Genomic DNA, 16,955 nt, shown 5'->3' with positions numbered 1-16,955 from the left:
TCACTTTTAAGATTAATAATGTTTTTAGTAATGTAGTAATACTTGTTTCTTTGCATATTACCTTGACATTTCTGTTCGGACAGAGTCTTTTTTGGTTAACCAACCTTTTATTGTTTGAATTACTTAGTTCAGGAATACCAAGTGATATTAGATATGATGTAGCCATCCAAATGTCTGTCAACGACAAGAAATAAAAAGAACGAAAATGAAAATGATAAGAAAAGATAAAAAGAACTATAAAAAAATAATGGACATGACGTTTATAGTGTTTTTTCAGGGTTTGGTAAATGGAAAAAATATTTTTTAAATCCTTGCAAATAATCCACTCCCTCGTTCCCAAGATAATTTCTGCCAAAATTCAAAAAGAGATGTCAATTTGTGACGTAAGCACGATATCCACTCTTGAATTTGTCAATTTTAGCGAAAACCACTTTTGCGTCCTATAAGTTGTTTATTTATTAAAATAATTTGATACATATTACGTGATCAAATTTAAATTAACTAATAATAAAAATGGCCACCGGGCCTGACAAAGAACATAAGAATTATCAAAGCTTTTTTATGAAGTTGCGAGAAATGGAGTATTTATTGATATTTTTATATCCCTTTGCATACGGATGCAAGCATCAGGTTCTTTCTTCCAATTTTTAGGATAGCAATTTGTATTCTGTCTTCAGCCTGTTTCTATTGCATTCGGCTAAATTTTCAGCTACTTATTTTACAAAATGATGCAATCACTTCTTCATTTTCATCATAAAGCCAAATTACCCGGAGCAGCAATGGCCATGGATTACTTTCATAAGTATCCTCTTTAATCATTTTTTTTTGTAAGTGTATCATTCATAATTGAGTGTTCTGAAGGATTTTGAATAGTTGAAGTTTTATAATTATGGTTTTCCAGACGCTACTTTAAACCTTCGTGCGTTGTTGCACTGTTTTTTTTTCTTACTTTTTCGTTGATCAGTTCAAAATGCTGAACATGTAAAACATGCTCAGAACAAAACACCACGAATAAAATAATATAGCCTACTTGATAGGTCTATAGCCTACCTAGATTAGAATAAGGACTAAAGCAAATTATAGCTGAAACTTCAGTTTTTAATTTCCTGTTCTCTGCTTTTACTTTGATATTGTAATTCCTTTATTTGGAGCAAAATGGTAAAATCCTATTGAAGCTACTGTTGCTATCTTGGAAAGGGGCTATTTTAGGAAAATAAAACTTTCAGTAGTGAATTCAAGGTGAATAAAATAGGTAAAATTCTAGTTAATTGACTTCTTGCTAACTCAGAAAGGGTTTAGGTGAGGAAAATGATACTTTCAGTAGTGAATTCAAGGTGAATAAAATAGGTAAAATTCTAGTTAATTGACTTCTTGCTATCTCAGAAAGGGTTTAGGTTAGGAAAATGAAACTTTCAGGGATGGTCTACAGGCTAAAGTATGTCCTGGGAAGGTTTTTTTAAAGTATCCACCTCCACTGCTGCTCCCTCTAGAGGGCCCTGAAATTTGCCTATGACAGGTCTATACCTGTTGAAATTTTGACAAAACAACATTTTACCTTAATTTTCAGTTACTAATTGCTTTTTCTCTGTCTTTAGTTCTGTAAATGCAATTCCTTTTATTCAAGTAGAATTTTGAGCCATATCTAGCCTAAGTTTTTTTGTTAAAAATTTTGGAAATGTGTTTGCATATCTTTAAAACTTATAAAATGGAATTGAGCAAAGTTATGGAGCTGAAAACAATTTTGTTGTACTTCAAATAAGCAGAAGATTTATTTTCCGAGGTCTCACTTTTATAACACACATAGGCCTATTTTAAAAGGTCATCAAATGTCAGGGCCCTCTAGAGGGAGAAGGAGTGGAGGTAGTTGATTCCAAATACCTTCCTGGAATGCACTTTAGCCTGTAGATTCATCCCTGAAAGTTTCATTTTCCTAACCTTAACCCTTTCTGAGATAGCAGGAAGTCAATTAACTAGAATTTTACCAATACTACTCTGAAAAGGTATTGCTAAGCTTCCATGTTCACCCTCATCTGATTTCTAAGCCTTTAAAATTTGCCTACTTGACAGGTAGGCAACATGGAACTTGCAATGGTAGACATTTTGAAACTTTAAAAAAATAACATTTTGCCTTAATTTTTAGTTATCAATTTCTTTTTCTCTGATTTTTGTTCTGTAAATGCAATTCCTGTTGTTAGAGTAGAATTTTAAGCCATATCAGCAGGTTACTTCTAAATTTAGGAAATGTATTTGTGGCTCTTTAAAACCTCTTAAATTGAGATTGAGTAAAGTTGTGAAGCTGAATACAGTTTTGTTGTATTTCATTTAAGCTGAAGATCTATTTTGCCAGGGTTTACTTTTATATAACAAAATTTTAAAGGTCAGGGCCCTCTAGAGAGAGAAGAAGAAGTGGTGGGTACATCAAAACACCTTCCCTAGAATTTACTTTAGTCTTTAGACCAATCCCTGAAAGTTGCATTTTCATACACTAACCGCTTTCCAAGATAGAAAAAAGCTAAACTAGAATTTTAGTGAGTAAAATTTTAAGCCACATCAATGGTTTTTTTTTCTAAATTTAGAAAATGTCTTAATCTTTGAAACTTCATATATTTCAATTGAATAAAGTTGTGAATTTGGAAAACAGGGTATAAGATCCAGACCTATAGACAATAACCTCTGGAAAGGGACCTTGACCCTGTTGGGGACCTACAAGAGTAGGGACTTGGTGGTAAACTCTGTCCCCACTTTATGAGTGGCATCCCTCAAAAAAATTGTAGCTTAGTAAACAACAAAGTATTTGCACATGATCAAAGTCTCTGATTGATGGATAATTCTTCTGCTTTTTTTGGGTACTTTTAGGCTGAAAACCTCTTTTCTATTGGCTTAACTTTTGGCTGCTTGTTTGATAAGCTAAGTAGCCTATGTTATTGATTCCTTATGTTAACAAGGAAAATGCTGATATAATCTGATTACTAATAGAACAGGTAATGGACTGCAAAAACAATGGTTTCAGTTAAGTTTGGAGACCAAACGGTGTGTCACTCCAATTTCCCTTCTTTATCTCATTATACCAATTCTGTCGGTCTGTCTGTCAGTCCTGGTTTTGCTACTTTAGGCACTTCCAGGTAAGCTAGGACAACGAAATTTGGCAAGCGTATCAGGGACCGGACCAGATTAAATTAGAAATAGTCGTTTTCCTGATTTGACCATCTGGAGGGGGGAGTGGGGGGCCGGTTAATTCGCAAAAAATAGAAAAAATGAAGTATTTTTAACTTATGAGTGGGTGATTGGATCTTAATGAAATTTTATGTTTGGAATGATATTTTGTCTCAGAGCTCTTATTTTAAATCCCGACCGGATCTGATGACATTGGGGGGAGTTGGAGGGGGAAAACCTAAAGTCCTGGTTTTGCTATTTTAGGCACTTCCAGGTAAGCTAGGATGATGAAAGTTAGCAAGTGTATCAGAGACCGGACCAGATTAAATTAGAAATAGTCGTTTTCCCGATTTGACCATCTGGGGGGGGGGAGTAGGAGCCGGTTAATTTGAAAAAAAAGAAAAAAATGAAGTATTTTAACTTATGAGCGGGTGATTGGATCTTAATGAAATTTGATGTTTGGAATGATATTGTGTCTCAGAGCTCTTATTTTAAATCCCGACCGGATCTGATGACATTGGGGGGAATGGAGGGGGGGAAACCTAAAATCTTGGAAAACACAAAGTGGAGGGATCGGGATGAAACTTGATGGGAAAAATAACCGCAAGTCTTAGATACATGATTGACATAATCAGAACTGATTCGCTCTCTTTGGGGTAGTTGGGGGGGGGGGGGAGTAATTCTTAAAAATTAGAAAGAATGAGGTATTTTCAACTTACGAACAGGTGATTGAATCTCAATGAAATTTGATGTTTAGAAGGATATCGTGTCTGAAAGCTCTTGTTTTAAATCCTAACCGGATCTGGTGACATTGGGGGAAGTTTGGGGCGGGGAAACCTAAAATGATGGAAAACGCTTAGATTGGAGGGATTGGGATGAATCTTGGTTGGAAAAATTAAGCAGAAGTCTTGCAAACGTGATTTACATAATTGGAACGGATCCGCTCAATTGCGGGGGGGGTAATTCTGAAAAATAAGAAATGACGTATTTTTAACTTACAAGGGAGTGATCGGATCTTCATGAAACTTCATATTTAGAAGGACCTCGTAACTCAAATATCTTATTTTAAATCTCAACCGGATCAAGCGTAATTGGGGGGGGGGGCTGGAAATCTTAGAAAATACTTAAAGCAGTGAGCTCAGGATGAAACTGGATGGGAAGAATAGAAACCTGTCTAAGATACGTGACTGACATAACTGGACTGGATCTGCTCTCTTTGGTGGAATTGGGGTGGGGGGGGGTAATTTTGAAAATTGAGGTATTTGTAAGTTACGAAAGGGTGACCAGATCTTAATGAAATTTGATATTTAGAAGGATCTTGTGCTTTAAAGTTATAATTTCAAATTCCGACCAGATCCTGTGACATTCGGGGGAGGTGGAGGGGGAAACCGGAATTCTTGGAAAACATGAAAATTGGGGTATTTATATCTTACGAAAAGATGATCGGATCGTAATGAAATTTGATTTTTAGAAGGAATTCATGTCTCAGAGCTCTTATTTCAAATCCCGACCAGATCTTTTGACATTGGGGGGACTTGGAGGGGGAAATATTGGAAAAACACTTAGAGTGGAGGAATCGGGATTGAGCTTGGTGGATAGAATAAACAAATGTCCTTGATACGTGATTGACAGAATTGTACTGGATTTGCTCTCTTTGGGGGAGTTGGGGGGAGGGGTTCAGTGATTTGGCGAGTTCGGTGCTTCTAGACGTGCTAGGGCGATGAAAATTGGCAGGCGTGTCAGGGAGCTGCACAATTTTATTTGATAAAGTCGTTTTCCCAGATTCGACCATCTGGGGGGCAAAAGGGAGAGGAAAAATTAGAAAAAACTAGGTATTTATAACTTACGAGTGGGTGATCGGATCTTAATGAATTTTGATATTTAGAAGGACTTTGTGACTCAGAGCTCTTATTTTAAATGTTGACCGGCATTAAGCCTCTTATTTTCCTTTTTAAATCAATCTATTGATTCATAGAATTTTGTTAGAGCTCATACCGTATGATCTCTTGGCTCTTAGCTCTTCTCGCCTCGTCACAAGTGTCATATGAGCTCTTAGCTCTTGTTGTTGATGGGAGTTTGAAACCTTCACAGTAAAGGTTGTTGTCATGTTGAACCAATGGTGTTATTTTTGTTGGATTTCTTTTTTTCTTTTGAGGCCCCCCTTTTGAAAGTCAGACTCAATTCTTTTGATGGGTAACAATCAAAATTTTGACATAATTATTTTGTTCAACATAGTTGAAAGATCTGGAAATTATGTGTTTGAGGAAGACACCTCTCCCCCTCAACAGTCCTAAGGGCAAGGGTTGTAACTTATGCCCAGGAGCATATAAGGTTTATATAGAAAGGGTGATTGTATAAATTTCAGAGAGGGCTCATTGAATTGGTAATCAGAAGTTCTAGTGCCTTTTTAAGATTGAGAGTGATTGGAGGGTGCATACCCCGCCCCACATGCACACACTTTATATTTTCACTAAATGTAACTTAGAAATTTTTAGATGACCAGTTGTTGCTTCAGAAACTTCAAAAAGGCTTTCAAAAACTGTCATCCTATTGACAGTTTGATCTATTATTTTATTTTGTTATTGTTCCGTTTTCTTAAGTGCCTTGTTCGTTTGTCTTTGGATTTCATCAGTCATTATGTTTCTTTCTTTGGCCAAAAATGTACTATCCAAAAACTTGTGGATTCTCAATAAACCGAAACGCAGTCAATAAATTATAATTTGTACATACCCCACATGTAACTCCTAAATATGTTATCTAGTCTTTTCCTTAGTCGAATTAGTGTCTGAACAAATCCTGGTATTATATGAGATTTTCACACGATTATGAGATTGATAATGATGGATGATATGACTTGACGCCCTTTATCTCTGAAGTCACTTCAGCCTCTAGGCTTTTTTGTTTATGTTTTTTTTAGATATGAATTACTGGAGCTTTTTCTAAGCTTGCAAGATGGGCTAATAACTTCACCAAAGTAGCCTTTGATAACGAACCCTTACGCTCATAATCCATATGTCACTGTTGCGGTAGTAAAACCAACCTAATAAAGAACAATCTTTGGGCCATAGAAACCGAAAATTTTTAACAAAAATTTGTTCTTTAAAAATGCTCAACTAAAAGAAATCCAGGAGTGGTAACTTTAATTCACTTTTAACTCGACTGTAATGTGTAGTTTCGAAATTTTGAAAAAAACAAAAAAACCTGAAATCTCTGGAAAATGGCCTCAGATCTAGAAATTGCCATGTTCAAAAACTTTTCATTGGATGTTTATAGCCTTTCTTCTCCAAATTCAGAAAATTGTCCGCACAATTGTGTATCATTTTTTTTTCTCTGTGTCCTTAGGGAATCATAGGATTAGTTTCCAGAACGTGTAGAGCTATGAGGCTGGGTAAACTCTATTTACTAAGGTATTCCTAAGGGGATTCTATGGTATAAATATGAGTTCGATTAATTGGTTAGAATGGTTCCAGATGCAGTGGATAGACATTTCCATCAAATTGTCTAATGTCCATCATGTTATAAATTTATTGCTATGCTTACGCAATGCCTTATTTCACAATGGTATATTGCTCTGGACCTAGATTACGAAATGTGGGGTTTCGAGTTCAAGTCTTACGCTCTTGCTTTTTTCTGCGAATAGTGTCAAAGTAGGATTTATACTCTCCTCATCATCAATCAAGACCACGACTGTGAAACAAGAATATGGTTTCAAATTCATGCCAATCAGAAAACAAGTAGAAAGCAATTTTACTGACGATATGTTTTAAAACAACCTAGGGTAAATTAAAGTCCAACTCCAAGGCAAATGGCAAGAGCTGCTGATGATTAAAGCCCTTCGTATTACCAGCCGGAACGTCTTCCCGCTTCCTATACAGTGGAATAGTTGAAAAAAGAAGGAAAAAAAATGCTTTGGTTGGTTTAGTTTATTACAATAGTACTATTTAATGTTTATCAGACGGAAACTTATAAGTTCATAATTTAAGGATCTTGCAACAGCTTTATCATGAAGTAGGCTTTCCATTGATTTCTTGGTGCAAGATAGGTCTATCTTGGTTCAAGATAGGTCTTGAATTGTTCGCGAGAGGTCGTGGGTCCAACTTTTATATTCTAATGTTCTTATTTTGTGCATGGTGCCAAAGATGAAAATTGGTAGGAAATTCATTTTTTTATTTCTCTTTAGCCTGTAAATTACAAAAAAAATTATGATTTCTTTCAAGAAAACTGGGGCCAAAACCAAATTCTAATTACCTCGATTCAGAACTGGTAGCTGTTCTTAAAGTAAACTTAAAAATGATTCGTAATTATTATAATCTCGTATTCTCTGCTTTTGTTCTAACCTTCTCTCTGCACAAAAGAGGCTATTTGCTAACATGCACATTTAATCTGTTGGAAATTAAAACAGGCACATATTTAACAAGAAAAGAACTACGTTTTTGAGTGAAAGTTAAGAGCGAAGTTGAAAGTCGAAACGAACAAAAATGATCACGATTCAATTTCTGCGATATACTACTCTTTAGAATTAACTATACGCATTTTACTGAAACATGAAACAGAAAAGTGCAAAGATAAATCTCTTTATCAACTAAGGTTTCTGAATCACACTGTTATTCTTAGTTTTCTTTTTCAGTAAATGGCCAATAATTAATTTTGAATAGTAGCATGTCGCATGGGTTGAATGGAGATCATTTTTGTTCGTTTTAAGCTTCTACTTGTAACTTTTTGGCTTGTTACTTTTATTCAAAAAGGGCAGTTTTTTCGTGGTAGTCAAACAGTTCGTGGTAAAGAACTGTAGTAAGAAGCGACCCAGCTCAATAGAAAACAAAACTCTAAAAAATGGAGTTTTGATACTAAAAGATACATCAAAAGAATCGGCTTTTTATCCTGATTTCAAATATACAAGTTTCATTAAATTTAGTCTTCGTCATCAAAAGTTATTAGCCTGAGAAAATTTGTCTTATTTTTGAAAATAGGGGGACCCCCCCCTAAAACCTATTTTGGAAAATAGGGGGAAAGTCATAGAATCTTAACGAAAATCACACCATCGCATTCAACGCATCAGAATGCATAATTCAACGCAACGCATTCACGCATAATTCTGACAAATTAGAAAAATGAGGTATTTTTGTATTAAATCCCAACCGGACCTGGTGAAGGGGAAGTTGGGGGTGGGGCGGAACCTAAAATCTTGGAAAATGCTTAGAGTGGTGGGATCGGGATGAAACTTGGTGGGAAAAATAAGCAAGTCCTAGATAGGAGATCGACATAACTGGAACGGATCTGCTCTCTTTTTGGGGGGGGGGGTTTCTGTTTTCCCCCTCCAACTCCCCCCAATGTCAACAGATCTGGTAAGGATTTGAAACAAGAGCTCTGAGACCTGAGTTCCTTCTAAATATCAAATTTCATTAAGATCCGGTCACCCGTTCTTAAGTTACAAATGCCTCATTTTTTCTAATTTTTTCGAATTGGTCCAAATATAAAATAGCCTAGGCTATTTTAACAATGGATTTTTAACCAAGAACTTTTATTGTGTGTTATTGTTTATTATTTTCTTTGCTGAAGACAGCCCTTAGTTATAGGGCCGAAACATTCAAATAGATTTTGTTCGTTCACTGTCTTGGGAAAAAGTCTTCATTATTCTCTCTTCTGTATTTATGGCACTTGGTATTAACCAAGTGACATATAGCAATCGCCAATTCTGTCGGTCTGTCTATCGGTCCCGGTTTTGCTACTTTAGGCACTTCCAGGTAAGCTAGGACAATGAAATTTGGCAAGCGTATCAGGGACCGGACCAGATTAAATTAGAAATAGTCGTTTTCCCGATTTGACCATCTGGGGGGGGGGGAGCGAGGGCTCGGTTAATTCGCAAAAAATAGAAAAAATGAAGTATTTTTAACTTATGAGTGGGTGATTGGATCTTAATGAAATTTGATGTTTGGAATGATATTGTGTCTCAGAACTCTTATTTTAAATCCCGACCGGATCTGATGACATTGGGGGGAGTTGGAGGAGGAAAACCTAAAGTCCCGGTTTTGCTACTTTAGGCACTTCCAGGTAAGCTAGGACGATGAAATTTGGCAAGCGCATCAGGGACCAGACCAGATTAAATTAGAAATAGTCGTTTTCCCGATTTGACCATCTGGGGGGGAGTGGGGGCCGGTTAATTCGGAAAAAATAGAAAAAATGAAGTATTTTTAACTTATGAGCGTGTGATTGGATCTTAATGAAATTTGATGTTTGGAATGATATTGTGTCTCAGAGCTCTTATTTTAAATCCCGACCGAGTCTGATGACATTGGGGGGAGTTGGAGGGAGGAAACCTAAAATCTTGGAAAACACTTAAAGTGGAGGGATCGGGATGAAACTTGATGGGAAAAATAAGCGCAAGTCCCAGATACATGATTGACATAATCGGAACTGATTCGCTCTCTTTGGGGTAGTGGGGGGGGGGAGTAATTCTTAAAAATTAGAAAAATGAGGTATTTTCAACTTACGAACGGGTGATCGGATCCCAATGAAATTTGATGTTTAGAAGGATATCGTGTCTTAGAGCTCTTATTTTAAATCCCGACCGGATCTGGTGATGGGGGCTGGGAGTTGGGAGGGGGAAACCTAAAACTTGGAAAACACTTAGAAATACTGTTTTTAAGGTAAAAAGCAAGTTGAAAACGTTTAGTTATCACTAATAAATTAATTATCGCTGCATTCCAAATATTGCTTCAGCTAATGATTTTCAAGTCTTAAAACTATTAGAGTAAGACAGATTTAGAGCAATTAGAGTAAGCTATTTTAGCATATCAATAGCACTACAAACTTAAAAGATAAGAATCGCTAGGACGAAATAGGAAAATATACTTTTATATCCTAGAAGGTATACCAAAGATAGGTAAAACGTTAAAGAATACGGTATTAGACTTTACAGTCATCACCGGTGGTGCTGATCTCCGTTTCTTGGTCCTTCTGCCAGGAAGTGCAATGGGGGGGGGGGCTGGGGGCCAACCATCCTGTGCTTTTGCACACCCTTCCTGTTTACCTTCCCCAGATTTCTCCTGGTACCCATTTAGAACTGGTTGGACTCTGCCTGAGCTTACAGTGTCACGCCACTGACCCCCGTCCCAAACTAAATAATTGGGTACACTTGGATTCGAACCCTTGCCCTCTCAGACAAAGGATCCTGAATCTGGCACACCAACCCACTCGGCCAGGTTGGCTCCAAATCCCAAAGATAGAGAGGGTGAAAAAAACTTTTTTTTTTATTTCCAAATGCATGAAAAGGTACAATAAAGAAATCTGCCCCCTCCCCCCAAAAAAAATCATTGACATTTTTAAGGGCTAAAAGAAAAGTGTTGGGCAGTCGTGGCATGTTCTGTAACCATTCAAGGACGATTTTCCATGGCATGATCACTCCGAAGTTTCATTTTTAGTTTAAAAATGAATTTCAATTTGATTTGATAAAATGAATCGTAATCGTTTTCTTTTATGTTCTCTATTTGATATTTTACTTATATTTTTAATGTTGTTTTAAGTTTTCTCTGTGAAATTCTGTTAGTTGGACATTCGAATTCTGGTCTAATTAACATGACGAATATTAACGTAAGCCAAGATGCCAACACTTACACTTAATAAAAACCTGTGATACGGAGACCACTAGTTAAACAAAGAAAGTATTTATTGGTAAATAGGGAGTAATTTGAGAATTGATTTTATATTTAAATGACAAAATTTTGTTCCAACAAACTGGTATTTAGTCTTACTGATATGATATCTAAGAAAACGCACGTTCTATTTTGAGATTGATTTATTACAATAAAATTCTGAAAGAACTTCTAAATTGTAGTTGCATGCTGAAGGGGAGGAGGGCGAAGTCAAAGAGTGGAAGCACAGTATTTTTTTTTTTTTTTTTGTGCAAAGTATATTTTGTAGGACAAACAAGAAGAGAGAGAAAAGAAGAGAGGTGGTGGAAGCAGCTTATTAAATGTGGTTAAATGCAGACGCAAACGCATGTTCTATTTTTAGATTGATTTATAACAGTAAATTTCTGAAAAACTTCTAAATTGAAGTTGCATGCTGTAGTTAGTCACCATTTTTTTTTCAATATAGGTTTGCAAACACCAAAAACAAGAAGAACAAAAGGGAATTTCTCAAGACATTCTAATTTGTCTCCCACTGTCTTGAGAAAGTCCCTTTTGTTCTTCTTGTTTTTGGTGTTTGTGATGGGAAGGCAGTGTGGTCTTCGTCTCTATTTATTTTTTTTTCTTTAATGTGGTCACCGGTTCCTGAGACAAGTGAGAGTTTCTAGAGTCATGTCAAGTTGTTCTAGTGCTGCTCGTCATTGTGAAATTACATATTCAATAAAAAAATATTATTAAAATAATCAAAATAGTTAATCTTGGTGTATAGACTTCCAACAACAAAAATTGTTGTATTTTCTATTAACATATTTTAAATCCACAGGTCTGGTGCGTCAAGGTCAAACAATTGTTCCAAAATTTTAAACTATTTGTCAGATAAGATGTTTGTATTATTACAATTAGACTCAAAAAAGTTAATAATAATCACTAATAAAGTTTTCATTTCCTGCTTTGATTCATGAAATTTTTCACTCGTGTTACAGGGACTACTAACTGAGTTAATTCTAAAGGAATTTGATTTTTGTTTTAAGTATTATCAGGCACGTACGTAGATTTTTTTGCGTTTATTCAGTATAAGTATTGGGAATTTTAAATTATTTGTCAGATGAGATGTTCGTATTATTACAATAAGAATCAAAGTAATTAACAATAATCACTAAATGTTATTATGTTTTCATCTCCAGCTTTGGTTCGTGAAATTCCTCACTCGTATTTGAATGTTTACCACTAATTGGGTCAAGTTCATTCTAAAAGACTTTAATTTTTGTTTTAAGTATTATCATATTTTTTTTTGGGGGGGGGAGGTCAATGATAAAACAAACTATTTGATTATGTGAATAAGAAATCTAGGGCATAGGTTTTTTTTTGGGGGGGGGTGCCCCCCCCCCGTCTCTCTCGCACACATCACTGAGTCTAATAATAGGAGAAAGTATCTCTAGTCAAATAGATGGATTCTAGTTCCTTAATTGAGCTAAATGTGAATGTATGAATGCCATATATATAATAATAACGGGGCAACAGAATATGCAAACGGTTGAAGAGAGATGAAATTGAAAGGAGAATCAAAAAGCTGAAAAATAGAACAAGTGGACAAACAATAAGGGAGAACTGATGGAACAAAAGAAAAAAAAAATCTATAAGTAGCTTCGTTACAACTTTTAGTACTTTCTAGTGAGAATGTATAGTGTTGAAAATGACCCCCCTCTTGCGAACATCCCTGAGTCTATTAACAGGACATATCTTTTTCTAGTGAATTCTAGTTCCTTAGTGGGAATAAATATGAATGTATGAATTGTAGATATTTAATAATAATACAAAGGGACAAATAATTAGAAGAGATGGAACAATAGAAAGAAAAATTGCTATAAGTAGTGTTGTCACAAATTTGTTTTTTTCAAGTTAGGATATATAGTGGCCAATGCATATATTTATTTTTTGGGTCCAGCATATCTTGTCAGACCAGTGGGACGTTATTCTGGAGTGCAAAGTATGCAGAAACCAGTTCCGAGGTATGGCAAATTTCACATGTCATCAACCTTATTGTAAAATATATTATCCCGAACCATCTCAGAGACTTTCTGATGAGGCCACTTCCTCAACAAGCGTACCAACTGCTAGTGTAAAAAACAAAAAAATAAGGATTGTTGAAAAACCTTTAGAAAAGCGAGATGTTCCAGTCGAAGGTCAAACCAGTCGAAGGTCATTAGTTTTCAAACCAGCCATCAATTATACAGAAAGTATTCAGGAAGTATTTAAAAATATTCAGAAAGATCTTGCCAATGGGAATTCAATGCGGCTGGTTAATAGTGTCAAATTAGTTTTTCAAAGCTTTAATGGTGCCAATATAAATGAAGATGTGGAAATTTCTGGAAGAAAACCTGAGTGCACGAAATGTGAGTTCTTTTTCTTGCTTTGTCGCCTTTTTTTATTTTTCTATAATTATTTTTTAGTACTGTGTAATCATGCTTTTTGTAGTTTTTATGTAATGATTTTGTATAGTATTTTTTATAATTATCATGTAATTATTCTTTTTTAATTCCTTATATGATATTAATAGTTCTTTATAATAGTTTTCATAATTCTTGTTTAACAATTGACTTCTTTATAATTCTTTGCAACTCTTAACATTAGTTTTCTATAAATCTTTTTTAATAATTCTATATTTCTAGGACAAAACAAGTACACCAAATGTGACTTCTTTTTGCTGCTTTGGCTCTGTTTTTTATATTTCTAATCACTATCTTTATTAGTGAGCAATAATTGTGCATTTATTTATTTTTTCTCGAAAAAACCTCAGTATTTCTCCGGGAAAATTGTTATCCTGGAAATTTCTGGCCTAAAAAAAACGATCTGTATAGGTCAGAAGTTTGAAAAAAGTCATTAAGAGCCTCAATTGTGGAAAAAATAATATTTATTTAAGTGACGTCATATTTATGAATACATTCAAAACGCATATTTACGTCATATTTGCCTCAGTAGTGGTTGTATCGTTTTAAGTGTCTATGATGAAGGCAAAATTACAGAAGAAATAAATGATTGACAAGAAAAATCATATGATTCATGTCATATTTATGAGTAAACTACATTCTGAGAGAATAAATTATATTACCCCCCCCCCCCCCCCAATGGAGTGAACGTTTCCCTTTTATATCTATGATGCATACGCCATTTCAAAAGGAACATAGCTAAGTATAAAATGCCAAGTGTAATTAGTCTATTTACAAAAGGCGTTTTAAGTAGTTTCATAATGCCTAGAGTAAGTAGAGCTAGTAGAGAGAGTAATTATAATGTCTAGAGGACAAATGAAGAACCTAGGACATCAAACATGACAAGACCAATCTGATCTTTCATACAGTTTTGCAATTACTAGTTTTTGCTGTTTACGTATTTTAATGTCTTTTCATACTACAAGCGGTTCAAAGATATTTCATTATTAAAGCTAGTCCAATTTCTAACAACGATATGTACAAAGCTTCAACTTTTGGTTCTTTTTTTTAAGGTTTTTATGCCACTTGGTATTAACCAAGTGACATATAAAAATCGCAAATTCTGTCGGTTGGTCTGTCGGGGATTTGCTAGTTAGGCACTTCCAAATAAGCTAGGCGAATGAAATTTGGCAGGCGTATCAGGGGCCGGACCAGCTTAAATTATAAGTAGTTGTTTCCCCGATTTGATCATCTGGGAGGGAGTGGGGGCCGGTTATTTTGGATAAAATAGAAAAAATGAAGCATTTTCAACTTACGAGCGGGTGATCAGATCTTAATGGAATATTATGTTTGGAAGAATATCATGTCTCAGAGCTCATTTTTAAAATCCTGACAGGATCTGATGAGATTGAGGGGAGTTGGGGGGGGCGCTAAAATCTTGGAAAACCCCTAGAGTGGACGGATCGGGATGAAACTTGGCAGAAAAATAAGCAGAAGTCCTAGATACGTGATTGAAATAACTGGAACGGACCTGCTCTCTTTGGGGGAGTTTGGGGGGGGGGGTGGGGGGTTAATCCTGAAAAATCACAAAAATGAGGTAGGCTATTTTTAACTTACGAAGAAGTTATCGGATCTTATGAAATTAGATTTTTTGTAGGATATCATGTCTCAGAGATATATTTTTAAATCCCGACCTGATCCGGTGACATTGGGGGGAGTTGAGGTGGTGGGGGACCTAAAATCTTGGAAAATGCTTAGAGTGAAGGGATCGGGATGAAACTTGGTGGGAAAAATAAGTACAAGTCCTAGATACGTGATTGACATAACTGGAACGGATCCGCTCTTTTTGGGGGAGTTGGGGGGGGGGGTTAATTCTGAAAAATTAGGTATTTTTAACTTAAGAAGGAGTGATCGGATCTTAATAAAATTTCATATTCAGAAGGACCTTGTAACTTGGATATATTATTTTAAATCCCGACCGGATCCAGTGTCATTGGGGCAAGGGGGTACCGGAAATTTTGGAAAATGCTTAAAGTGGAGAGATCAGGATGAAACTTGGTGGAAAGAATAAGCACACAAGTCCAAGATAGGTGACTGACATGACCGGACCGGATCCGCTCTCTTTGGTGGAGTTGGGGGGGGGAGTGATTTGGGAAAATTAGAAAAAATGAAGTATTTGTAACTTACGAACGGTTGATCAGATCTTAATATAATTTGATATCTAGAAGGATTTTGTGCTTTAAAACTCAATTAAATCCCGACCAGATCCGGTGACATTGAAGGGAGTTGGAGGAGGAAGCTTGGAATTCTTGAAAAACGTGAAATCGAGCTATCTTACGAATGTGTGATCGGATCTCAATGAAACTTGATATAGAAGAATCCTTTGTCTCAGATGCTCCGTTTTCAATTCGAATCGGATCTGGGGACATAGAGGGTTGGAGGGGGGGAAACAGAAACAGGAAACTGGAAATATTGGAAAACGCTTAGAGTGGAGATATCGGGAGGAAACTTGATGGGAAGAATAAGCACAAGTTATAGATACGAGATTGGAAAAACAGTTTCTCCCCTAAACGGAAAAACATATTGTCTATTGTCTGCAAATGATTGACTTTTCTTTTCTTTTCTTTTCTAGATAATGAAGTAGCTGGGCAGTAAATTTCGGAACTCTCTGTATAAGCCTGTTCTCTGTTGCATTCGTCTTTTTGTGTATAGACGCTTATTTTTACATAAAAAGACAGTGCAGCAGAACTGGTTTCTTATAATTTTTAAGTTTAAATAAAAAAAAACAAGGGTTCTAAACCTCAAGTTAAATAGAATCTCAGTAAAATTCGCGTTTATTTTTTTTTGCTCCCCTTTTTATATTTTACTAAAAAAAAATAGAACCCTAAAAATTTTTTTAATCAATTTTGCTTCAATTTTTGCTCATCCTTCACCTAACGAATTTACTGCTCATTGAAGCTGTGCAATTATGTGGCCTCTGCTCCTGCCAAAGAACCTCTTCCTGACTCAACATACACCAACATTTTTTATTTTATATTTTAATATAAATTTAATCAATAAAATATTGTTTCTTTGTATTCTTGCAAACTGCTTGTTGTTCTTAGAGCTAGGGATAGTTCATAGTGTTCCAACAGAAATTGTTGGAACACTAATAAGGTAAAATACTATACAAAATATCGTACAGAAATGTAGGTTTCTGAATCTTTATTTGAAGAAAAAGTTGTATTGGAAATCTAATAGCCCCATCCCCCTTTTCCCCCTGATAATTGATCGAGGGATGTACCTTTTAAGATATTACAATCATTCTCAAAGGGTTAATAGGTAATATGGAAAAGAGGATAGTGACAGATATCCGAAGCACTTTTAATACTTCTTTTCCTTAATAGCAGACTCACTTTTAAGATTAATAATGTTTTTAGTAATGTAGTAATACTTGTTTCTTTGCATATTACCTTGACATTTCTGTTCGGACAGAGTCTTTTTTGGTTAACCAACCTTTTATTGTTTGAATTACTTAGTTCAGGAATACCAAGTGATATTAGATATGATGTAGCCATCCAAATGTCTGTCAACGACAAGAAATAAAAAGAACGAAAATGAAAATGATAAGAAAAGATAAAAAGAACTATAAAAAAATAATGGACATGACGTTTATAGTGTTTTTTCAGGGTTTGGTAAATGGAAAAAATATTTTTTAAATCCTTGCAAATAATCCACTCCCTCGTTCCCAAGATAATTTCTGCCAAAA

At 35.4% G+C, this 16,955-nt stretch overlaps 1 protein-coding gene across 2 annotated transcripts; it reads left to right on the top strand.

Moving 5' to 3' along the window:
• Window positions 1-721: 721 nt before the first annotated feature.
• LOC136034097 (uncharacterized) lies at window positions 722-16,284 on the top strand. Of its 2 annotated transcripts, none has more exons than XM_065715223.1 (3): window positions 722-827; window positions 12,727-13,174; window positions 15,840-16,284. In XM_065715223.1, exons 2-3 carry the CDS (start codon window positions 12,793-12,795, stop codon window positions 15,860-15,862), a joined length of 405 nt encoding a protein of 134 aa, XP_065571295.1. In that variant the 5' UTR covers window positions 722-827; window positions 12,727-12,792; the 3' UTR covers window positions 15,863-16,284. The 2 variants fall into 2 exon arrangements, with proteins under 2 accessions (XP_065571295.1, XP_065571296.1); XM_065715224.1 differs by having other exon boundaries at window positions 759-802.
• The last annotated feature ends 671 nt before the right edge of the window (window positions 16,285-16,955 follow it).

This window comes from Artemia franciscana, chromosome 12 (genome assembly GCF_032884065.1).
Source record: "Artemia franciscana chromosome 12, ASM3288406v1, whole genome shotgun sequence".
Lineage (NCBI taxonomy): Eukaryota > Metazoa > Arthropoda > Branchiopoda > Anostraca > Artemiidae > Artemia > Artemia franciscana.
This window is presented reverse-complemented; position numbering and strand designations above follow the sequence as displayed.

Excerpts from the sequence above, each read along its gene's own strand:
- LOC136034097 (XM_065715223.1), top strand. The coding sequence starts at position 12,793 with ATGGCAAATTTCACATGTCATCAACCTTATTGTAAAATATATTATCCC. Across the intron at positions 13,175-15,839 it reads AAAACCTGAGTGCACGAAAT|ATAATGAAGTAGCTGGGCAG; the intron begins GTGAGTTCTTTT and ends TTTCTTTTCTAG.